At 37.5% G+C, this 26,323-nt stretch overlaps 1 protein-coding gene across 1 annotated transcript in view; it reads right to left on the bottom strand.

The window, feature by feature from the left end:
* Positions 1 to 26,323, bottom strand: part of TBC1D12 (TBC1 domain family member 12) — a gene marked incomplete at its 3' end in the record, with an annotated part of 44,964 nt that overhangs the window by 9,375 nt on the left and 9,266 nt on the right. The window contains exons 2-6 of the mRNA XM_082002024.1: positions 17,649 to 17,772; positions 10,659 to 10,715; positions 3,886 to 4,001; positions 1,775 to 1,857; positions 31 to 148 (exon numbers count right to left, since the gene is read on the bottom strand). Of these exons, the coding sequence (XP_081858150.1) occupies positions 31 to 148; positions 1,775 to 1,857; positions 3,886 to 4,001; positions 10,659 to 10,715; positions 17,649 to 17,772 (498 nt within the window). The remainder of the gene's footprint in view (positions 1 to 30; positions 149 to 1,774; positions 1,858 to 3,885; positions 4,002 to 10,658; positions 10,716 to 17,648; positions 17,773 to 26,323) is intronic.

Below are 26,323 nucleotides of genomic sequence, written 5' to 3'. Positions count from 1 at the left end.
GCCTCATTGACACAACAGAACTTTACTTACATGCCTTCCCAGTTAGGTAGTATTTCATTGACCCAGATCACCATAGCACTAGCAATATTCTCTTCTTGCTTGAAACGCTCTCTCATTATTTTTTTCCTTTTATGTGCTTCTTTAATTTCTGTTAGGCATAACATGTTAATAATCCTGTATTAGTGTATATAAATTATTAAGTTAATTATTAAGATGTTTTCTAATTATTTAGATGTCTGAAAGAGATCAAGGGTAAGTTACAGTTGCACACGAGCTAGCCGGTGCCATTTCTGTTGATTGTAGGTGTATTTCTCAGGAAATTGTTTAATTTAATCTGTCTTTAAGTTATTCAAATACACAGTGATTTAGACAAACAAAAATCTGGCTAGAAAACTTGTAGCACTTCTGCAATACACAGAATGACTAAAAAGCAAGCACATCATCAGCGCTGCTTTTCCGGTAATGAATTTCACACTATGTTCTACCTAAACCTTACTTATTACTTAGACTAATCAGCAATAATTATACATAAAATTATTACTCAAAAGTGCAATTCTACATCTGTTTTAAAATTATTCAAATTTTAATGAAACCTCCAACTAGAAGGATTACGTATTTTCTTTTCTGGAAAAAGGACCTCAAGATCTGAGACAAAGCCACAATGCTGAACAAGAGAAGAATATTCTGCCTTCTGTTAAAAAAAGGATCATTTTTCGATCTCTCTTATTAAAAAGGCTAAAAGGAGGACAGAGCAGGACTATCTTGACATCATGAAGAACCACTGTGAAATTGCAAGTCATTTTCTATTTACACATGCATTAGACACAAAGCATGCCATCCCTGGTAAACTGATAAGGCTGACGAGCTTTGTTAAGTTTTTACTGAAGCTTTGTGTGTGTGGCAATAGTTAATTTGATGAATACCAGGGCACACATACTAAAACGCTACACATGGCTGACCCTCCAAACATGGACCACAGATCACACCTTACAAGATGCACACCACAAGGGAAGAGTGAAATGAATGTCCAATGCCTTGGATTTCTTATGACATCTTTCAGACTAAGCTGCCACAGATCCACAGAGGCTCAGTCAGTTCAGAAGCTTAGATCTCCGACAACAGCCCAAGTAAAACATGCAGCACAGATTCTTAAAATAGCTTATTCCCTCAATATGAGGCACAAGACTACAGAAGTCCTTTCAACAACTATTCATAGATGGACACAATACCAGATGCTACAGATACGTTTCATTTAAAAAAAACCAAACAGATCTAGTGGGAGTAGGAAAGTTCATGCAGGTACAGCTGGTTGGAAAAAACCCCAAAGTTTTCATCTGTCTTCACATTGGAATTGATCTCAAATTCCTGAAAAAACAGATCTTTAAGCAGTCAGCTGTATTATACTTTGCCTCTCAGTGGCAACTGCAGCAACACAGCTTGAAAAAGGAGTCCAAGTACCCAGAAAGTTTCTGGCTGATCACATTACACAAGTAGTTTTTTTTTAAAAAAAAAAAAAAAATCAAGTTCCTACTTAAAAAAATCAAAGAAAAAGTTAAACTGACTTCTGAACCTAGTTATGTTCACTGTGGTAGAATAAGAAAACAATTTGCTAATTGAGTTCTATTTTATCATCTGGTACATATGCACACAGAGTTTAACCTAGATATTAAACAAGGTTGTTCTTTACAGTACCTACTAGCCTACAAGCCAGAAATTACTTTATTTTTGCTGCACAGTTAAGAAGAATTATAGTGATTATTGGCAGTTAACATACCTCGTTTTTTTGCCTCTGCCACCATTTCATCATATTCTTGTCGGTGACGTAAAGCCTCCTCCACTGATTTGGCAGGAAGATTTCTGAAAACAATTTGTTCCTGAATTCAATACACACAGATGATGTTCTGAACCATTTTGAAACAGGTTTTAATTTGGCTTCTCTCTAAGGTGAGCTTTGGGGTTGTGACACTACCAGTGTTTCAGTAACAGCAGTAGAGAACTACCAGATGTTTACTACTTCTGATTATTAGTTCTCCTAGAGCTTCCCCCAACACAGGATTATTAAATTTGTTGAACATCTGGAATGATGCTTGAAGTTTGCACGAAGTGACAAAAGGGAAATATTGATATTCCATATAGTTATTTATTGCAATGCATTTCTGCACATGCAGATTTTAATAATTAAATATACCTGCATATTGATACTCCACTCGCTCATACGAAATCCATGATGATGCATTTTCATTAAAAGGTAAAGGTTTTTATTCACCATAGCTTGCCCTTTAAAACTCCCACAAAAGAAGATAGGTTTACCAAAAGAAGAAAGGGTAGATCTCCATTTATGTCAGTGTTAAAGCTAAGGAAGCTTGCTGCAGTGCTATGAGTTCACCAGCTTAAAATGCATTTGGTTTTTGGCTGCGTAGTGATCCCCTAATTGCCAAACACACACTTCCTTTTGACCAAGCAGACTCATTCCAAAACAAATCAGAACACAATGTTTGGTCTCAGTCTCTTACCTAATCTCTAGTCTACTTCGGTTCAAAATAAACAGAAGACAGTTTTGTCATTTTAATATGCAAAAAAGAAGTTTTCCGTCTCCTCTTATACAAGCAGAAAGATCACTTTATTAATATTTCCAATGAAAGCGAGAGTAGAATATAATTTCAAGGATGAGACTGTGGCAACACATTACACACTTGGGATGGCACTCCCATTTGAAACAAGTAGAAGTGTCACTTGTAAAAACATACTTACGTCAGTTTATGAATTGTGATATTTTGAAGGTACAGAAAAGCATCAGCGAACCAGTTACTGCATATCTTACTCTCCACCATACAACACAGAAATAATGCATTTACAAAAAATGTAATCATAGCAATCCACACCTCCAGTCAGGATATTTCTGTCTTAACACTGAATGAGCTTATATACCACTAGAGAGAATATCAAAGGAAACGCTGTATATTCTATTTTTCATTTCTTAACTGGCACTGATAAGAGCAAACATTTAACAGTGCCATCACAAGCTTTCTCAAGGAGCAATTTGAAAGCTTTGCTCCATTTGCTTTCCTCACAGCATATATTCCTAGACAGCAGGTCCTCCTCTTTACTTCAAATTGATGAAGACTCTATAGCTGAAAATATTGACCATTTTATTACTCATTTTTCATTACTATTCTTATTTGTACCTAATGCAGTTTTTTTGTTGCATCTTCATCTGCTGCTTCCTTGCCTTCAGCTGTAGTATGAAGGAGCCACAAAAACGTAACTGGAACAGGGGCAAGGGAACAGTTCCAGTGAACATCATCTTGGTACCAACAAAGGATTTAATTGTAGTTGCCAGATACAAAATTAGCATTCAGCATTTGTGACGGGAAGGCATTTCTTGTGTTGCAAAGGCAATTCTTACCACTCATGCTGTTACCTACCTAATACTTTTTCCTTTTTTTTTTCCTTTTATAAAGGACTCTTCTGGTAGGCCAAGTCCAGGTTTGCTGAAGCAACAACTGCCATTGTTAAGTCTTCCTGACTGGTCTAGGAAATTAAGTTTCCAGAATGGGGGAAGGAGAAGGGAATGCACACTGAGATGGCAGGTAAGAAAACCATAAAAGTCCTCAAGAATTTTCCTGATTAAGGATGCCCAAACACTGTCGCAGGCAGCTGTGATACACAGTAGGATAACAGACTGGTGGCTCCATTACAGCGAAAAAGAATTCCTCATATAGACTATAATATACTTAAAAGGTTCTTCTGGAGGTATTTGTTAGTCTATTACCTGGGATGGAATAATCCAATGATACTTTCATGTAAAACTTGTGAAGTTTAGCTCATCAGAAGCATATCTAACAAATTCAGTCATCATCAGTTCCACTGCAGAATCGTACTTACGCTGGTCGATCCTCCAGAATCAAAGCAGTAGTTGAAAGTGGTTCAAATTCAATATTTTTACGTCTTGCTGATGGGGGTGGAGGTTTATACATTCTTCCTGTCCGTGCTTCATATTCCTAAACAACATTATTGATAAAAATTAAATTTCAACTTTCAGTCTCACTTCTAATTAATAAGCATAATATTTAATAAGCATTAAACAAGTAAAAATGTTAAAATATATAATTATTAAGTTATTAAATAACTTAAGACAGCAAGGCACTAACATTACAAGTTGAAATTGTTTATAGCGAGACAGCGCAGCTTTCCAGGACTGCTAAGTAAAGATCAATGAGAAAGCAGTTTCTTGTATCAACTTAATCTTTGATCTATTCTAGTTCAATACTACTATTGAGTACCCAAGGATCAGTTACAGTTAGGAAATCTGCATAATCTTCCCAAACTAATTAGTGTGCAACTATATTTAGGTAATCTGCGGAGTTGACAACAAAACCCAACCAAACAACAATAAAAACCACTAAGCAAGAACATGTGTCTCTTCTCATTTCTTTCCTTTTGGTTCTAGCCACCTTGAGAGATCTGGTACCCTTCACATTTCTGAAGCCTTTAGCAAGACAATCAAACACACATTATCCAGAACTACCTACACTATACTCGATGACAATATAACAATATTTATCAATACACGTCTGTCTCGCACAATTTCTTTCTCAAAGGTTAAAACATGCAATCTACTTAGAAAGAAATATTTAAGAGTCTTTAATACACAGAAGATTCTGGAGAAGAAAGAATCCCATCCCCTTTTCCACAGAGCAACTCAACAAAACAGAAATATGAGACAGTCTTTAGGAAAAAGGCTAGACAGAGCCAGATGAAAACTTCAAATCTCACGTTCCATCTTTTTTAGCCTCTGTAAATAAAAATTTACTGCCACGTTACTGGGAAACCCATTCTTATGATCCAGCAAAACATAAAAGGTTATTTGTGAGAAGACTTTCAACTTAGCCCCAAACCAAGTTAGCTTGTGGCTTCACACTCTCCTTAGGCATGAAGGCTAAACACTAGTTTCTCTGCAAGTTTTCCACATGCTGGATTTCAAACACAGAATACTAAGAGATGAAAAATCATCTTTTTAAGAGAAGAAATCCAAGGCACTTTAGTAATGTACTTTCACGGATCACACAGCTATTCTCAAGCACAGACAAGTGAGCTGTAACTTGTAAAAGCTTTTTTTTTTTCCTCTAAAGACAGTTTGTTCTTGTACATCTGTTGCTTTGATAATTGTGTAAGTAAATTCAGTCTCAGATTAACCAAAGAAAATCTTATGTTTAAGTCACCAAAAATAAAAAATTCATCAATGACTAATTAGGTCATGTGTCTTCCCAAACATAAGTCTTCTCTAGAAACCACCCACAAATGAATCTCACACCTAATACACAGCTTCTTGTACACATTAGTTCTGCCACGGAGAAACAGAGGGCTTTACTCATTCAGTATTTATTGGTAGCATTATAGAAACAGAGCTGACAACTTTAAAGCTATTATACAGCTTAAAAGTTCAGTACACAGTTGAAGTCCATAAAGTTAAATGAGAAAAGACCCCTTACAAATGTGACAATGCTGCCTCAGACTTCCAGAGAAGACACAGTGTTTGCCTAACACGAAGGTGGCCTAAAGCTTTCTGCTCAACAGCCTCCTTACCTGACCCATTTTAATGACCTCTAACAAAATTTCTGTTCTTCCACATTAAGCATAACACATTAAATGATCCAAAAAGTATAACCTCAATGAAGTCATGTTAATCTTGTCTCAAGAGGACATTATCACAAAATCATTGAGGTTGGAAGGCACCTCTGGAGATCATCTAATCCGGCCTTCCTGCCCAAAGCAGGATCAACTATGGCACGTTGCACAGGACCTTGTTCAGCCAGATTTTTAATATCACCAAGGATGGAGACTCCACTCTTGCTAGACAGAGGCTACAGCACCCAGTATTCCCAAGTGGTTTCCCACCCAAGTACTAACCAGGCCCAACCTATTAGCTTCAGAGATCAGAGGAGGTCAGGTATGTTCACAGTAGTAAGGCCATATGCATTATATGCCACTATAGTTTTCAGATTCTGAGGAGTTATCTGGACTTCCTGCCCTCTTCTTTTTCTTTGTGGGAGTCAGAACAATAGTTTAACTGATGAGAAAAGGTGATTGCACCTCCACAAAACATGCCAAAGAATGGTTTTGAAACATTCTCAAGATCTTTTCAAGTGGCTTCCACCGCACTCCACACTCCCCAAGTGTTCATCTATCCTTGCAGCTATCTACCTTTTAACCACTGTATCATACTCTGCCCCGTGGCAGCATACCAAATACCTCATTTTATTAGCACCCTGGAAAGACAGGCACAAACCACCAGGCAACCACCCTATTATTTCAACTAGAGGAGAAGCTATGTTGCTTTTCTGTCTTCAAGAAAAGCTCAAATACTCACCTTGTAAAGAAAGAGCGAGCAACTGTTTGCTATCATCATTTATACATACATTCACACTAAAACCCTATCATCATTTATACATACATTCACACTAAAACCCTATCATCATTTATACATACATTCACACTAAAACCCTACTGCTTTGTAAACACAGTAACTTAAAAGTTATTAGCCAACTGTTCTTAAATAGAAATATTTAGAACTAAGTTGTAAGTCACTGGCCAAGAACAGTGGTTATACAAATTTCCTGGAACATATTCCTCTCCTGAAGGGTAATTCCCAAGACAACTTTTGACTGAAAATAATATGCATCCAACATCATTTGCCACATTCAAACAAGTATCTTGAACATCTGGATATATAGGATTGGTAAAGTTCTGTTGTAATTCACACAAGCATGAGAAAAATCATAGAACCAACATTCACTGTATGAATGAATATACATATCCTTAAGCCTAAAATTATTTCATTCCACTTGAAACCATAGAGACATTATAGGCATTCCTGTCACGCTTTATACCTCAGGCTACCCCAGCATATCCTTAAGTTAGGAACGCATCTTGTGATAGTGCCTGGAGGTCAGCATCCATGCTGCAGTACAGTAGCAATGCCATCCCTCATATTTGTGGTAGAAGTTCTGATTTACTTTCACACTTTGTAACAGAAGCCACAAGATCAAGTTCTTTTGGTGGTCAGCGGTGAGGAAGTTCAAACGGTAAGAACCTTTTCAACAATCTTACATACCCAATTTGTAAGCAGGTTAAATAAAAAAAAGTATTGCAAGATGGACATTAGAAATGAAGTCACTCTCACCTTTTTATTACAAGCACCACATTTGAATGGTGCTAGTGCTTCTGGCTATCGTACATGCTAAGAGCTGATACACTATTTCCAAAGCAACAGAGAAAGAAAAGGAAGAAAAAAATCTTCAACAGGAATTTCCACAAAAGGCGAACTCATCACCCAACTGTGTTTCTGGAAGTAAGTACACTTTATGAACAGTTGGGTTTTGGAGGAAAAAACCACATACACAGAGAGGGAAAACTGTAAGCGTTACTAGAAAGAGTCAAAGCAGACACCAAGATAGCTTCAAGCTCAAACTGTTATGGCTGCACACTCCTCGAGATGAAATGCGTTCCACAATGGAAGATGCTTCTTCCTGAAGAAGCCTGTGCTTTAGGAAACTTATTTGAAGATTAGATCCCAGAACCATCAGACAGGCACGGAACTCACTAGTTTGTGCAACTAAAATATCCATTTTTTTCTGGAATGTTTTGTATGACTAGATGCAAAGAATCCAGTAGCCTTAACCATGCATTTGATGCAGAATCTAAAATTCCTGGCATGGGATAAAAAGCTTGAGCTGACACAGAATTTCACTTCAAAAGATGTGAGCTAATACTCCTCTTTAACAAGGTAAAAATACAATTTAGAGTCAAATGTCTTGTCAAATGTTTAACATACAGGGCATGTTGACACCTAAGATTCAGGACTATATAAGACCTGTTTATGCAAAAAAAGAAAATTTTTAAGTGTGACATGTATGTGTTCAATAGTTTAGGGAATGTTGTTAAAAAATTCTTTATTGCAGCACATCTGGTATTTATTAAAAGATATGGAACATTTTGCAATCCCAAGATAGATAAAGAAAAACAAATCTCAGCTTTAATAGAAAGTAAGAATAGTTATCTCCTTATTAAAGGTGGAACTGCATCCTCTCATTGACTACCAATAACAAACCTGTTAACAGGCTAAAAGCATGTTTTTCCTGAAAAACACCGTGACAATATATTTAAGAGCACTTTGATATGTGGAAGGACTTGATTTTCCAGTATTTATTCCTACAGAAATATAGATAAGCCTATTAATATACAGACAGGTAACACATAAATGGGGCTGGGAAAAAAAGTCTTTCACTTATAAACTGCTTTTGTGCTTAAGAAGATAAAGATATCCCAAACTGTAACTTCTTTACCAAAAAAACAAACCAACAAAAAACCCTGGTGTTTTAAACAAATGAAAAACTAATAAACCTGCACAGGTCTTTATTGCCTGCACCTTTTTGATAGCTACATGGAAAGCACATGAAACTGCAGCTTCTTTCATCCTCCCTCAGAAGAACCATATAGGACAGCTAGACCAGAGCTACTTTAGACATCTCTAAACAGTACTGGATTGCACTGTGTAACATATGAGTAACTGCCCATAGCTGCTTCTTCCAGCATCTAAGCAAACTGACTTACAGAAAGGAAAACCAGCTGCATCACAGCATTCCAAAAGCATGACTTTGGGTATGCTTGTGGGGATAAAGTATTTAAGTGTGCACACAATGATTCAATTTTAGAAGACAAACTTGCATCTACAGTGTCCAAACTATAAAGCTTTAAAGGTATAAATATTGACCATGAAATTTAACATGCATCTTGCTGGGCTAAGTTTTGGTTTATCTAGGATCCAACAACAAAAGCTGACCTGCTGGAAATGAGTGATAAAAGCCTTGGATTACAAGGAGCGTTAAAGTCCTCACAGTCCTGAAAGTACCAATTATACAGAATAAGCACCATGGATCCAATTATGTTTTATGTATGCTGGATGAGAAAGTGACCTGGTAGGCAACACTGAATTGACTTTCACTACCTGAAGGACTGCCTCTAAAGTAGATGTCAAGACATACTAATTAAACAAAGCATATACCCTGTGTATGACAGTTTCTTTTAACATGCTTTACTCCCCTAAAATTCTAAGCCTGATACTGAAACAGGTTTTATTCAGTCATGACTTCTGTTGAGGAAACAATGGGGACTGGCATATATTCTGCAAGTAGTTTTAAACCCCTCTCCCTTCTACCCACACGTGTGAGTCTGTGGAGCAAGTGGGCCTCTTAAAAACCATCTATATGATTATTTTCACAATGTTGTACAGCTAACTGGAAATGTCATCAGAAAGATTATTTCCCTTCATTTCAAGCAGAGTTGATCATCCAAGAACAGAAGCATTAATAGAATTGCTTTATTAAAACTAATAGAAAATTTATGTAAGAAGAATTTCTGCTAATGCATAAGGATTCCCTCCAATGTCATCGTGTGTGTCCCAGGTTAAGTGTTAAAATTGCTGAGCCCAAACCAGTTACAAGGTGATTAAAAACAAAGAAGTGCTTACAGCAAGAATAGATGTCACTGAAAAATTATGAGAGTCAGTCATGAACCAGGCATCCTCCCAGAACTAAGGATGCCAGATGCTATCAGGACAGACAGAACAGTACATTCTTTCCTAACTTGCAGGTGATATAAGAATAACTTATATTGAAGGAGGGAAAAATACTAATCCTCACATAATACAACAGAACAACCAAACACTGAAGAACTTCTAGTAGGTCAACCTTCCAAAGTAATGCCATCTATCCTCAATTGTTCATCTAAATATCCAACTGAGGAAAAAATAAAGTAACAAGTTGCATCAAGTTTCATCTTTTGTTGTTTACAAAAAAGCATGGAGCCAGGGGCTTCTGGGCCCACTAAAGAAGAGCCAAGAGTGGCTGGACCATGTAACATGAACCGCAAGCATCACGTATCAACTAGCAGTTCCATTACTGCTCTATTTCACAAAGCCAGAGTAACAGATCCACAGAACTAAAAAACTAACTTGTGCTATTCCTGTTTAATGTAGAGTGTGGAACTACATAAAAGGTTTTCAGTGTAACAGGCATGTGTATCGGACCAATTTCAGAAGTATATCAGTCACATCAAATAGAAGACATAATAGCATATAACAAAAGTTTCAATAGCTACACTTTTCTAGGTTTCCAATTTCGTATTGGAAATAGTGATTAAAAGCACCTGGAGTTCTGAAGTGCTGCTGTTAATAGCTTGTGTCACTTAGTGATGGGGAAAAAAAAAAGATTCTAGGATATCCATTTTCAAAGCTAATAAAAGGTGTTCAAAAATATTAGAAATTAAGCCTTTTAACAACTTTTACCATTAAGCAAGAAGGCACAGCAAACATCGAAAGTAAATTACTGTCAAGCTCTAGCATTACCTATTTCCTGCTATTCAAGAACATGCAATATAAACAATAATAAACAATAATACTCTTATCACTTTAAGTTGTTAGTGAGATTCATGTGTGAGGTTTATTTATTTTACTAATGGTATCTAATGAGTTGATGGTTAGTTCCATAAAATATTCATGCTAGAGCGAAAATGTGATGTTTGTTCTATTTTAATGAGCGCTACATAGTCCCATGCATGGCATTGAATACAACTAAAAAAACATATATTAAATTTCATACCCCTGTGTTTAATAGACTGAGAGCAGATATTGACGCGAGACTGCCAGAACTGTCATCCTAATGAGAAAAACAGAAGCAAAGCCTTAGTGAATAAATGAAGAAAAAGACCATTACAATATAGCAACATGCAAGCCAAAATTTAAATTCACATGTAGACTATTTATACTCTACATTTGAAGAGTACACGGTTGTTCCTCCCTCTCCAGCCTTCAAAACAAAACATGTACAAAGGCTTCCCCGTTGCACAAGATATGTATAGATGTCCGTTGGACTATTTTTCTGTTTTTATTAAAGTTTTCTACGATCAGCACCTTTGCCTGAAGGGAGATCTCTTTCCATGGAACTTCACGCGCGTGACAAATGGCGTTCCCGGACATACTGTCTCTCCCTAGGCCACATCACCCATAAAAGTTACGCTTACTTAAACACTAGCCTTGGAAGATATACTGTTAAAAGAACAAAACATTGTCTATAGGCTGACACAAGGAAACAGAAACTGCTCTGAAAATTGACATTGAAGGCCTTGCTTTCATTCAGCTCATCTTAGATCATGTCTCTCACCCAACTAGATCTTTACCTATATGCTAATTAGCTTTAAAGCTTAAAATGAATACTCGAGAATACTATTTGCGCTGTGGAGAAAGGGAACAGAAACATAACTGGACTTTGATAAGCATCTGACAAGAAAAATACTAGGGTAGCTTTCAAACAGAGCTTCCACATTCAGTGTTTGGGGTTTGCTATTTAGTATCAGAGGGTGGAAGGTGATATTAAATAGCACGGTGACTTAGAGCAGGCCTTTAAGTCCTCACCGTCCCTCCACCATGTTATAATTAGTATTTCTAAACTGAAAGCTCAAAAGTGGACTTACACCTCACCCTCACTGGTGAGCTGATGAGAACTAAGATACATTTCTAAGGCTTTGAAACAGTCACTTAAATAAAAAGGAAGATTCTAAGCAGCAATCTGAAACCCCTCGTACCACACTGGAGCACGGCAATCAGGCAAAAGCATGGAGACTCTACAGCCACAGCTCTGCAGGTTTCCATTCAAAAATCAAAGCTGGTTTTCTAATGGAAAAGCCAAGCTTAGACACACCCATTGCTTTTAAGCATTGGATTACAGCACCTGGAAAAAGGAAAATAGGCTTTTAATCATGCCTTCAACATTATTTCTGAACATATCTGCAGTGTTCTTATACCATGCATACCCAAGACTAATAAAAAGCATTTTAAAGCCTTCCTTCTCCCTTGCCATATTATTTTCTCCTTTTCAGTACTGAAGTATCATGCCAGCCTCAGAAGGATAAGGGTTATATAAAAAACAAAACACCACACTTTAAGAATGTCCACGAAAGACAGCACTTTCACCACCTGAATCAGAAGAGTTCGTATCAGCAGAGTCAACACCTCTGTGGTATTTTCACAATATTAGTCCCATGCTTGCCGTAGAGATACTCCCCTGAAGATACATTTGTGCCACCAACACAGCACTGACATCGAGAGAAGATCTCCTTGATAAGTTTTCCTCGTACCAGGGCTTACCCAGTTGCTTCCACTAGGAGCTGAACTGTATTTTACGTCCTTTATGCAAACAAAAGGAGAGGCACTTGTCTCACTGAGGTCCTACCACTTTCATTACCATTTTACTGACATGATAATCATTGCAAAAGTCTAAAACACTGGGGAATGTCTTTAAAAGACTTCAACATCACACTTAGTTTTACCTCTAGCATAGCATTTTACTGACTACATGCATGACTAGAAAGATGATGGATGTTTCTGGAGAATCTGACCACTACATCGTCTTACAAACAAAATCATCACAGCTTTCTGACTGCTGCTAGTAGATGAACTGTTATTCAGGTGTCATATGTCCCTTGCAAGACGCAATACCCCCATTTATTGTCTGTCCTGGTTTCAAGGCGGTTTGTTACCAACGTATTTCCACCTGCATCTGCTAAACAGGCAGAAGTCTTGCCTGTCTCTTCTCTCCAGTAGTAGTGCAAGATGATCCAACATGACCTCTATCTAGATAACTCTCTGCTTAAGAGCTGCTCCTCTGAAAAAGCATCTAGCACTGTATTTACCTACTTTCAGATATTCAAATCCTTAGATTTGTTGGCAAACGTGCCATATACACTTTTTAAGCACTGGGAGCTTTGTGCATTGTTAAACTGAAACAATGAAGATTGGAGAGAAGGGTTAATATTGCAAGTTAGAAGGTCTGAGTTGTATGGAAACCGATTCGAAATGCGTCTGTTCCTCTGGAGAGAGGCCTCTGACAATTCTTGTCCCTGGGAGACCATGGGAGTTGTGCTGATTCAGTGAATGCAATTTCTCCATTAGAATTCAGACTGGAGATAACATCATCAGAAAAATATGCAAGTGAAGACACTGTTTTTTAGCCCTCAAGTACAGTATTTTACTTTTTTTAAAGATTCCAGAGCCACCCAAAAATAGTATTTTCAGAGGTTGGTTGTAGCACAGTGACACAGTCATCAAAATCAAAATTAGTATTTAACAGACTGTCTAAAATTAATACCTTCCATTTTGTACACAAGGTGACAGCTTTTGAAAAAGATGGCTTTACTTCAGTTCTTAATAAGCAATCATTTCTAAAACACTGCAAACTTTTCATGATATGTCAGATTTGAATAGAAAAGCTTCGCCCCCCTTTATTTAAGGCCGTCACTGACAGTACTTTGTTAAAACTGCTGATAAAGTGAATTTGGTGTATGTTTTACTTTTCTTTTTCTCGTGATGTGTATTTCCATGTTTTGAGTTTACTTTAATTTGGGCATATTAGGGAAAAAATCACCATGCTGCTTTAAGCAAATTAATAGAAAGTGTTCAAGACTGCTTTAATAAAATGCAAGAGCTAAGTGTAATTGCTTGATATTCAACATCACTTTGATCATAGATTAAAAGCACTTTTCTTTAACCGTAAGCACAAAAAAATGAAATTGAGATTGCATTTTTACATAGAACTTACACTTCAGTCAAGACACACCAAAATGTTACACATCAGCCCACAAGTCAGTTACTGCTTTAAGTACTTCTGCATTAAAATGTTTCAGCAGTGTAATTTAAAGCAGATTTCTGTACAGACTGAAAAGAATTTACCAGACTGATCACTAATGACCATATACATGTTATAATAGCCAGTTTTATTAGCTGCATTTCATGAAAAAAGGCACACTTCCTAAAACCATCAAATGCATTGGACATTTACAGTCCTAAGGAGTTGCTATTTTCCCTTTTTGAAAAAGAGTGAAGGAAGGAAGCCCAGAGGAGGGAGATGTCCAGCAAAAGAGTTGGCCTCAGTCACATCCTGCTTGGGCAGCTCTAAATCCAAGGAGAGCCGAGCATGCCAGCAGCTGCGAGCAGGGAGACGCAGCTGCCAAGAACTTCCACCCTCTGACCCAGCTAGAGCATCTTGCCCAGAGCAAGCAGAAGGCAGCACAGCTGCAGGGGACTCTGCCATTGCCCCAGCCAGGCAAACCCCGCAGGCTGCTTTTCAACAAAAACGCTTATCTTCTCCTGCATATGCTAAGAAACTTGCCCAAGAAACTTACAAAGTTTCTTATTATGTACAGTAATATTCCTGACACAGTCTCCAAAAGGCAGAGCTGGCTAGCATCATTGTCTGAAAAACGTCTGAAACAGTATCCCAAGTTAAGTTTCCAGATTTTCTTGGAAGTTATTCAAGGTATTAGAATCACTACCTGACTTCTCTGTAGAGGCATATATAGCAATGTCTAGCTGGTAGACAGTGACTGGGAGCCACAAGCATTCATTTAAATGTAATTATCAATTTACTACATAATCCTTAACAAAACAAAGATAACACAGGAGGCAGCTTCCATCAGCCAGGAAGGAAACGGGGCATGGGAGCTCTATCACCCTTTTGACTATAGATCTACAATGATGAAATTTTTTTCTTGTTTTACTAATAGGAAAGTCCTTTAAGCTTTGCAATATTTCCGTAAAGCTTTGATATAGGTATTTATCCCTACCCAAAAGACTTCCTCCTTCTATTAGTTATGAAGCTTTTCCTGTCATGAGTTAATTTTTCCTGCAAAAGGGCTTCTTAAGATCTCATTTTTCATCTGAAGGATGCTGACTCAGTAATGAGTTCCTTCACCAAAGGTTTATTTGCACCCTCCCAAAGCTAGCCACTGGCAATAGTAAAGTCACAGAACTTTGTGTTCAACCATGGAGAATGCCACAGCTGTTCAGGAATGGCAAGGTTTGTTGCTAATAATAAACTACTGTGAACTCCCTCACAGACAGCTTGCCTACAGCTTAAGCCCATTCCACTTGTGTAGTCTTACACCTAGAGGCTCAGTTTACAAAAGCTGGTAAACAGTGAGTAGCCATTGTTCTGACCACGGATTGCTAAAAAAATTGTGAAAAAATGTGGGGTTTATATTTCAGATCACACTTAATCCCTTGACTTCAATTTAGAAAGTCAACGTGGAAGTTTGTGGAGACACTCTGTGTAGGATATTACAGAATCACTGAATCATTAAGGTTGGAAAAGACCTCTGAGATCATCAAGTCCAACCATCAACACAACACCACCATGCCCACTAAACCATGTCCCGAAGTGCCACGTCCACATGTTTTTTGAACACTTCCAGTGATGGTGACTCCACCACCTCCCTAGGCAGCCTGTTCCAATGTTTGACCACTCTCTCAGTAAAGAATTTTTCCCTAATATCTAGTCCAAACTTCCCCTGCATATGAAGCATTCTGCCAGGTTCACAGAATTACTTGTGAACAGAACATATTAAGCTTTAATCAAATTTCTGTCAACTTCTTAAAGGCCTCATAACTGCATTCTTGCCTATATTCTCCTCACTCGCATCTCATGCATAGTGAGGAATTTAGGGACTTCAGTCAGCCATTCAAAAGTGAAGATAGTATTTTCCACTGATCTTCAATAACCAAGTGCACCTATATTCATTCTAACCCATCACCAGCTTAGCAAATTTGAACATTTTTGAGAAACAAAACGGTTGGCTTTTCTTCAAAGGCATATGCACAAGGAGCTATATTGTAAATTCTAAACACACATACAAGACATTTGACATATGTTAAATATGGAGACATTAGTGTCATCTCTCAATTTAAGAATCAAATTTTCTCAGGTATTGTAAATCTAAGTCTGTGCAGTATACCGTCAATCTGGATCCCCCTTTGATAACTGTGTATCTTAGCTCATGGTGATTTATCTAAAGACCATGCATCCTTTAGCTAAATAAAAAGCTAAAAATATTAGCTATTACAGACACATTACTCAAAATTATATAAATCCAATAGTGACCCTAATCTGGCAACCATTATAACACACACCACATGACTAGTGGCTAGGACCAACTCAATCACATTTAAAGACAATACAGTCACTGAGGGATAGCAGGATAAGAAAATAAGACTGTTTCTGCAGATTATGACTTGGTCTCCAGAACAAGTATCTTCATTACTTCTTCAGGAAGCAGATGACTGGTAGCACACTCTCCATAACTCAGGATGGGAAAGACATCTGGATTTTTACCGCAGTATTTTCATAGCACAAGGCCAGCAGCATTCATCTGCAAGTAAACTAAGAACACACACCTTCTCCCACCCAAAAAGGGAAACCATTTAAATAAGGAAAATTGTATTTGAAAATGTTGATAAAGCATTCAGGTTACTTCAGAGTAAGTCATAGAATCATAGAACAGTTTGGGTTGGAAGGGACCTTTAAAAGGCCACCTAGTCCAACCCACAAGATTATAGAAAAAGCAATCTCATCATTTTCCTACAACATTTTATTGTGTGACAAGTCCCATTACATTGAAGTCCTTCAAAAAGAACCTCTTGTTTTTTACTTTAGTTGCTCGCAAAAGGCCCTCTTCACCACGAAGCTCTTTCTAAAAGATGGCTGAACACTGCTTCATTCACAGCCATCTGCACCTGCCAAACACATCAGCTTACATGGAATTTAAGAAAGGAGACAGAGAAAGCAGCTCACAAGAGATTCAAGCTACTGTTTTCACCAACACAAGGGACATTCACATTTCTTATGTCAACAAATCTTTCAGTTTCAGGCTCACACATTAACATTAATTTAACCATACATTACCAATTGCTCATCTTTAAAGACGATGCCATTTTATTATTATTTTAGCAAATTACAGACAGATTCCACAGGAATGAATATATGGAAGCGCAACTTTGTATCAGAGGAAGGAAAAAAAAAAATCAGAATTACCTTTCTGTAGTACCCCAGTAACTCCAAAACAAGTTCAACTTACAGTACTATTTTGAAACAAAAATACCTTGAGTAAGATTAAAAGTCTAAATGAAACAAGATTACATGTTTCAGAATTCTATGCAATTTGTCATAAGTTACCCAGATAGTAAGTCTTCCAGGCAAGGACGACTATGGAAAGATGAGTTAGATAAAAACAAACAAAAAACACAAGTTTTTTTAACACTAGAATATCCAAGAATGCTTTAAGAGGATAAATTTTACTAGATTAATATCTAGTTTGAAGAAAAACTGAGTACCTAAGTATGACTATGGTTTTATTGCACAAAATAGGCAAAAGTAACTCAGAACTGAACTTCATAAAGGAAGCCTAGAGTATTGCACAATCACTTTACCATTAACATAACTGTAGCATATTATGTTAAATAAGGCAAAGTTTCACACGAAATTAGTACAAGTTCTGATGTGTTGACCAAAACCGTTTAAATGCTTTTTGAACATGTATCATCTTTTTATAAGCACCGAGATGCACTGAAGAATATACAAGATTATCATAAAACTCAAACTCCTTTGCAGTAACTACTATTCTTTAGATAAAGCCCTAAAAGAGTCTTCCCAGAGCACTCCATCGTTGTATAGTAACAGTGTGGAGGCAACAGCAGACAACTGCAATATCTATGCATTAATTTTTACAAGTTTTCCACCTAAAGTTGTGTGATGTTTACTCACCTGCTGAATAATTTTGGAATCTTTTGGAAGATTTTCCCTGGGTGGGACTTTTCCAAACAACTTCCAGCCAGGAGCACTTTGGACAGCAGGTTTGAGCTCCTTTGTCCTTTTAGTGAAAAAGTTTCTGAAAAGAGAGGAGGGTTTTCTTTTTGTTTATTATAAGCATATAAACAGATGGTATTTCTACTCACATTTCTTTAAACCAAGTTCACCACCGTAGAGATTGCTCAGCAGTGTGCATTTAACTTTATCTTGTACTTTAAAATAATTACTTGAAGTGGAGCAGCTTTCATTACAGGTGCTTTGATGCTAATATTTGTACTTAACACTCAGTTTTACCTCTGAATTCTAAGCTACTTTATGTAATATCAGAGCTTTTTTAATAATACAGAACACTTAAATATAAGTTAGCAGCATACAACAGCTCTGACTTTTGTTTGGGGTTTGTTTTAGCATATCTTATGGAGCTATTTGGCAGCTGTAAAGAAAACAGCTGGAAATCACTGCGTAACTTACACATTTAAAAAACAGATTGTGAACTGTTACTGCTACTAACATTTTCTGCAATCTTCACACCTTCAACTTTCATAACATGGACTAGAAAACCAGGGAACATGCACACAGCATTGGTTTAACCTTAGATAACCTTTGCCAGTGCCTAAAGCAATGACACTCAAGCAGGCAGAGGACTGCATTGCTCTTTTAATTCTCAGAAAGCCAACCATCACAAGACCGTATTAGCAACCAGTTGTCAAGATACACGGCTGTACTATTTGACTCTGATCACAAGCTCCCACAGAGCCTGCTATGTATGAGTGCTTTGAAAATGAAAGAAGTGTTTTTATTCTGAATATTGGAAAGTTACTTTCCAGAAACATATAAAAACCAGAGAGGAATTAGAAGTTCGGTAATCTGTAAGGTTACTTCTCAGGATGGTTACAAGCTGACCTCTGAGCAAACAGAATATGGAGCACTTGTATTGGAAGACGTTTTTGTGCAGTGCTAACTAGCTAACCTTGTACTTTCACGCTCTTCCTCTGGAAAGCGGATTTATTCTTCACTTACAGCATTTGCTGTATTTTAAAATACATTTCCTGCTCAAACTGAATGCATTCACGTTTGCTGCTCTTAAATTCCAGCACTATCAGGGTCTCTGACCATGCAGCATAGTTTTACAATTAGGAACTGTTAGTGTTTGTAAGACATTGTATAGCTTTCAGACACAAACTTTTTCAGTTCCCAGAATGTTTTTTGTGTTACTTGGGAAACTAACAAGTAACTAACATTTTTGTGCCTGTCACAAAAATCCCTTCTGTGCAAGTTTGCACAAATGGACTCTACAGATACTGGTGTTTAGTGGAAGATCTAGCCACCAGAAAACAGCAAGCTGGAGAGCAGAAGCAGAAGCTGCTGAAGTGTGAAAGTCTCCCAGGAATCTGTAAATTTGAGACTAGAGGTCCTGTGGAATCCAGGAGAACCAAGAAACTCAGAACACCAAGACTCTGCTCAGTCTCTCCAAGGCCACCAGCACACACTACCATCAACAACAGCTTGTTAAAAAAAAAAAAAAAAGGAAAGAGACTGCATTCAAGCAAGCAGCAGCTGCTATAGACAGGCAGGGAGTATGGGATTACACACACACCTAATGAATGAGATAGTGCCCTGAGACTTTTTTTTTTTTTTTTTTTTTTTAACGCCCACATGGAAGCTGCTGGTGCATCACTACACTCTTCCACTTCTGTGGAGGTCTCCCAGCTGTTGTTCCAGCCCACTAAGCAAGTAAGCATGTTTGGGAATCATCGCTTGCACTGTATGAATACCTGCTATTAATGGAATCAAGCTGTTGCTATTGATAATAGCTTAATTAATACAAGGTGTTCTAGTAAGCATTATTTGTGATCCATGCATCTCACAACTCTGCCTCCATCACGGAAACCTGCAATATCTTAGTCCATACCTGTGGAAGCAAAGTAAGCACCCAGAACACAAACTAGCAGTTTTGGACACATGACTTGGAAGGAAGGGCTGACAAAAAAGCCAAGTCATGATACCAACATTTTTAAAAGACACTGTCCTCAGTCAATCCCAGGATGGTGTACCATTAGTGAAATGAACAGGTCCATCCATAAAAGAAAAAGATGCAAAAGGTGTGCTTACGTAAATAGCAAAGGCTCATTTCAAAAGTACAGGACACCTTTCACAGACCTCTTTCATTGTCTTGTCCTTGGCAATTCTTTGAATACTCCCTTTCCCTCCTGAAGACAAAGTATTCTAAAGACCAACATGTCCCTAAATGCTACACTACAGCTTTGTCCTTAAATCTGTAACTACTGCAGCAGCTGTATTTGAAACTGAATTGGAGGAGATTTTTTTTTCCCAAAAGCAGGTATGCAGGAATATACATTCTGGAGTACCATTCTTGAAATACGAAATAGCTCATGCGTCCTGACTTCGTGGATAGCAATCATCACCTGGTCTCTGCACACAGTACGGAATTCCACCAGGATTACCTGGCAGTTCAGCTCCGTTGCTTCTAGCACTTGCGGAAGCTGAAAAGATGTACGTCTTTAACATTGACGGCAACCTGTAACTGTATCAAAGCTATTTTATGATTAACCAGGAAGCTGGCAGATTTAAAAAGGAAAAAATGCGTAAACACACAGAAGGTTTTAACTAGTATTTCTGTACAAGAGATTTTAGGTATGCTCATGGCTCTTAAAAGACTTGTTTTTTAAACCATCCAGAACGTAGTTCCCACCGTAATGCAACTTGGGGATTTTTTTAGTATTCTTTGGTGTAGTGAATTAAGCAAAGGCTTGTTTCACTTTTTATGAAAGCACAAGTGAAAATACACAATTTTACATTTATTGAGCAGATATTCATTGAAGTCTGTTTCTTGTGAAGGCAAAAAGCTGGTCAAACTTTATATCCTGTCAGAATAAACCTCGCATAGGAATTCTAATCCAAGAGAAACTAATGGAAGGTTTACAAATAAGCTTTACTGAAGATGGAAAGACACTTTTAAGACACTGTTCTGGCAGCTAGAAGTATCACATCTGATGTGTTGTTGACAACAGTAAAGCCTTACAACAGCCCTGTTAAGGAACAGCATCTGTGAATGCTTACAAATTGCATTCACTGAATCGCAGGAAGTGTACTAGATTTGATATTTGTTGCTGCTTAGAATATGTATGAGCTTCACAGATCCCAGGAAAAGTCATCCATTGAGATGGACTGAAAAGACATTAGCATTTTGGTACAGAATCTCAAAATCCATTTGAAAACATCAAAATTCCTTAAAAAGAAGCTTACACTTTAGAACTGAATAATGCTTTCTGTTGAAAGGACCTCTGGGATTCAAGTATTAAATTAGTTCACTGAATTAAGCTCTGGTTTACAAAAGCCCAGAGGAAAAGTTGCAAGTTTTTTTTTGCCTGCTAGTTTTATATAACTACACTGCAATGTCTATTAACACTCTCAAACACTCCCAAGTGACGCTCAAAAATGTTTCAGTAGGTGCACTGAAGAGCTTGAAAAGCAACAGGAGCACCACACAGTAAGAAGCCATTACTGGCACATACCAAGACATCTACTCCTAACATCGTTCATCGTTTGGATTATACCATACAAAAGCCTACAGGCTCTCACAGTCACACAACCACAACAGCTGTAGTAACAGCTACACGTGGCAGTTTTCTTCCTCATTTAACAACAGTGCTTCACCTATTCCTGCCTGTGCCCACAGCACTCTGTGCAAGAGTTTCACGACACTGACAGTACAGTAATTCAAAGATGTTAACCATTTCCACGGGTGGCATTGCTGTGATGTTCTAGTAATGCAATTGCTTGTTTCCACTCTGCTTTTGCTTTTCAAATCACCTTTTTGTTGCTGTTTAAGATATATTAGTGAAGTCTAAACGCAGTTAGAATTAAGTCTCAGAAGGGGACAGATGGAACTTGGTATTTTAATGGAATTTTTTTGTTTACTTTGGGGTTCTGGCTCCCTCTGCCTCCCCCCCAAAATCTGAACACAAAACGTTTTCCCTCTTTGAGCCAGCTATATGTGCCAGCTGAAGAGGATGACAGATTTCCAAGTTTTTGAGGAAGTTACGGGAAAAATACCAGCGACAATTACTTCACGCTTGATCTTAAATTTCATCCAATGTCAGACTAGAAACTGGGCTGCCATATTTGCACAACAGCCACTAAGAAAGCTGAATTGCTTTGAATAGCAGCAACCATGAATATCAGCAGGTAGGAAAGTCACCAGGCTAGACATACCTAGAGGTGGAGTGCTAAGTCATCTTGTGGTAGTCTTCTGTTTGACCAAAAAAGTCAAACTCAAATCTAGTTTCAAGCTAGATGTCATTTTACTACAGTTCTTTCAATGAAGATCACACATGGATCTTCCCTTTCTACAACTCCACTGTGTGCCACTAACAACAGGCTATGTGTATTTTGCTGCTTTGTGCATCCCAAAAAAACCTGAAGTTTCTTTCCTTCCCGCTCCAAACGCACATCCTTGGGTTTCCAGTCTTAACTTTGGGCCTCAAAGGAGACTGCCAGAAAAATATCTCTGATGATTCAGAGCTCTGATGTTATTGATATAGTACTATATTACTGGAAGCAATCAACTTCATTTACTTCCCCTTTTTCCCCTAAAACTCCCATTTGAGTCCAGCATCCTTAACAATAACACCTGAAAACAGCATTCACAAGCTGGTATTTGCCTTTAGTCCTTAGCTTTAAAACAAGATACAGATCATGACTCATGTCTCCATTCCCTCCATAAAGCTGTAACCTGTAGCCTTTAAACCCATCCATTCAACACTGGTGGAAGTGCCAGACTCGGCTTGGAATGCTACGGGACTGAAGGAAGTCATTCTGTAGCACAGCTCTTCTAACCTGGCAGAGAAGTGGGAGCATGAGTTGTGCTAGAATCAGAGGAAAGAGAAAATAGTAGTTTAGAAATCTGTGAAATGCAATTTAGTTGCAAGATGGCAAGCTAAAATGCAGTCCTGGTGTGTATGGCTTACTCTGAATTGTTAAAGTACTTTTAAGGGGATTGCCTAGAAAGCCATCCTAACTATTTAGCCAGTGAGTCTAGTAATGCTGTTTCAATCCGATTTTTGAGATGCATAGCAAACTCAGAGATAATTAGTCAGCCAAAGCAGACAGGTGTCCTAATAGGAATTTGCCTCTTCTGCATCTAAGGAAAGGTTGCAGCATCATTCTACTTCTTACTACCTGTTAAGAGAACCAAGTCCTTAGAACTCCACCTCCAGACCCAAGCTTGACCTGTTCTGTTGCTTTTAGTTATTAGTTATCTATATACAAATTTCCAGTGCAGAGGAAGGTTGGATCTTACACCTGAGCCATTTAAGATGAGTATCAGTATGAAGCGTATTAAAATGAGCCCACCTTTCTCCAATTTGTTAATCCCACTCTATGAAAAATGGCAAAAATCAGGTGGTGTCAACTAGAGACAAGGAGATGGTCTCAGAAGAGAGCATAAAACACGTGATCATTATTAGTGTCACACCTGAGCAACCAAGCATGCTTCACTACAGTTCACTTTAATATACCAACAAACCTAATTCAAAATGCTGCACCATGTCAGAAATAAAAAACTGGGGGCATCCCTGGAAAGCAATCCTTGTAAAAACTTGAAGCATGGCATGAAAGAAACAATTTTTTTCAAATAAAATATTCAGAATTTGGAGTTATCTTAGAAATAAGTGAATACTGTGTTTAAATCTTGATCCTGAAAGCTAGGCCACTATTCTCTAATTTATTTCCCTTGCAAGGCAACTTTGACATTGCTCAAAATGTTTACTCACTGATCTACAAATAAAATAGTTCCAACAAGTGACCTCAGGTTATATTAGAGTACTGAAAATTACTTTTTTTTTAGAAAAAAAAGTTACTGTTAAAACATTTTTCTGACTTTTACTTTACACACGTCATCTGATTTACTGTCATTTTCAATCAACAACCATTTCTTCTCATTGCATCCACCTTTCAAGATCTATGATAACCAGGAAGCACTGAGGAATCAAGCTTTGAAAGCCACAAGAACTGACAAAGGAAAGGTTGATTATATTTTCCTTTTTTATTAAGCATCTGTTATTAGACGCTGCATAAGATGGCTGTCTCATGTTAAATCCAGGGAAGCAAGACACAAAAAGGAAGGAATCAGCATCACATCAAGAGCATCCTCACTCTATCCTATATAGCTTTTCCTTCCAGAATCACAAAGGCTGAGGGGGGAATCCAGCATGGAATTAATGCTACAAATGAGCACCGAGTTGGACAAAAAACAGTCTAGGTTTTCTGTTTGTTTTAAATATCATTACAAAAATGCAGTTAAAAACCCTGGAAGTTGCATCTGTCTGCAATAACTAAAGCACATTAAAAATCCATTGATTCCCACAAAACCTCAGAATTTGTAAAAGGAATATGAAGAAACAAAACTCATTAAAAACTGTTTATGTATTACAATACAATGGATTTTGAATCTCCAGGAAGATTAGAGCTCTGCTGCTGCACACAGCCTGTTCTTGCTCCATCCCCATGCTTATTTTTAAATAAGCTTCCTAGGCACACAAAATCAGTCTATGGTTGAAATTTGCATTAGCCGATAGAGAGACTGATAAGGAAACTACTTATTCTTTATCCAGAAAGCTGTATCAGGGAGGATTTTGAAGATGTATGTCCCAGGAATTGTTTTAGATGCATTTTTACAGGTATAGCATTAAAGAATCATTCTGACTTAAAACCATACTTTCAGAACAGTCTGCACAAATTTTGAAGACCCCTGCAAGCCTGTGATTCCATATTTCTTCATGGCTATAACTAAGTACATAACAAGAATTATTGCATTCCCACTGGCGGGTTTACCATATGTAAAACGCAAAAGCTGCTTAAGAACACAACAGAATTTTTCTTCATACTCAAGTCTTGTCCACTTTCTTAAGGCCTTATGCACAGCAGTTTGGAAATAACAGCAGAAAAACATTGCTTGATTATAGCCAATTAGCTCCCCTGCTTTAAACAAGACTTTTCGATAATTTACATACAAAACCAAACATAACTTAACTCTAAGCATAAATAATGAACCCTTAAAAGGAAATAAAACCTTTTTGGTTAGCCACTTAAAAAGCTTGCAGAGCAACAAAAGTAGGGTTCTATTTCTACATTTTAAACTGTTTATATACAGTAGACCACTTGTAGGAATTCATAGCGAAGTGTCCAAAGTGTTACAGTCTATGTTCAAAGTGTGCACAGTAATTATTTCTTAGACCAATGGATAGTGTGTCCCTGTTATTTTATATTTTAATTATATGACATTGTCCAGGAGCGATTTGCTCACTCGCACGTGCTCCAAAGTGTTTTCTCACATTATTAATTATGGCTGGAAAAATGACATGAACATAAAAATATTAAGGGCATAAAAAGAGAGCTTATGTCTACTTTCCAAATATACTTTTCAACTCATCCTTTACTCTCACATTTCAACCTTAATTTGCAAGTTAACATGCAAGTGTTTTTAGTTTTAGTTTAAAATTCTTAACATGGAGATTTAGAACATGTTTAGAATTTATTGAAATAAAAAAATGTAGAAATGTGTAATAACTTAGAATAACACCAGCCCATTTTGATTCAATACATTTATACAGTTGGTCTGAGCACAAGTTTCCAAGCTCTGCCCTATGTCACAGAAGAGGTGACCCAACTGATTTTACAGTTCACATATTCCACTACCTACAAGGAGAAGCTAGACACCACCTTCTGTTTAAATTTTGTTACCCCCAAACACAGATCTATTACAGGATGTTTCTAGTTTCAGCACCTTTTAGCAGTACAAAGATCTCTCTCTCTCTCCACACCAAGATAACCCAAAGAGCATCCCAAACCACCCTCTCCAAAGGAACTTCAATGTTTGTATCTGTAATACTCTAAAACTGCAGTCTTAAGTGCTATACTTTGTGGTTTCCCCCTCCTCCCCCCAAAAAATTAAAATAAGGAAACCAAAAAACCCTAACCAGGAGAACATGCATCTTCAGCAAGACCAAGCTTGCAGTATTTTTTTTTATTTTTTTTTAAATTAAACTATGACATTTCCATTGATATTACTGGTCAACTAAGTCTTGGCTACAACTAGGTATACCTGAAATCTAATGAACTGTCAAGGAGTAGCTGCTAAGGATTGAGGAGTAGAGAAGAAGGAGGTTTCCAGCCTCTTAGAGAGGACACAAGGATTAACAGAACTATTATGGAACTGCACTGAAGAGACTAAATTAGATGAACCCTATTGCTCAAGCTCCTACTTGATACCAGTCCCAAAGTGTCTTTACAAACTCTGCTGGCAAAACAGTTTTACTGCAGGTACACAAACACTTGGGAAGTTTTAAGAGTTGCAAGCATTTAATGATACCACAGAACACTCTGTACGGAACACTAACTGGTAAACAGTATTTTAACGCTCTACATTATACTCTTAACAAAGAACTGTTGCACAGGTCAGCTTTACAAACAGGCTCAAGCGTTCCAAAACATATGTACACAAGCAGACACATATGCAGGGTGACAGACATGGTTACATTTCAGAATGTTCAAGTACAAAAAGAGTAAAGGAAGATAATCAGTGTGGTCTCACCTTTACTTTTCAGAGT

The sequence above is a fragment of the Phaethon aethereus genome (assembly GCF_964289735.1).
Source record: "Phaethon aethereus genome assembly, chromosome: 7".
Taxonomy (NCBI): Eukaryota; Metazoa; Chordata; class Aves; order Phaethontiformes; family Phaethontidae; genus Phaethon; species Phaethon aethereus.
The sequence above is the reverse complement of the archived record's forward strand: the minus strand, read 5'-3'. Positions and strand labels throughout refer to the sequence as shown.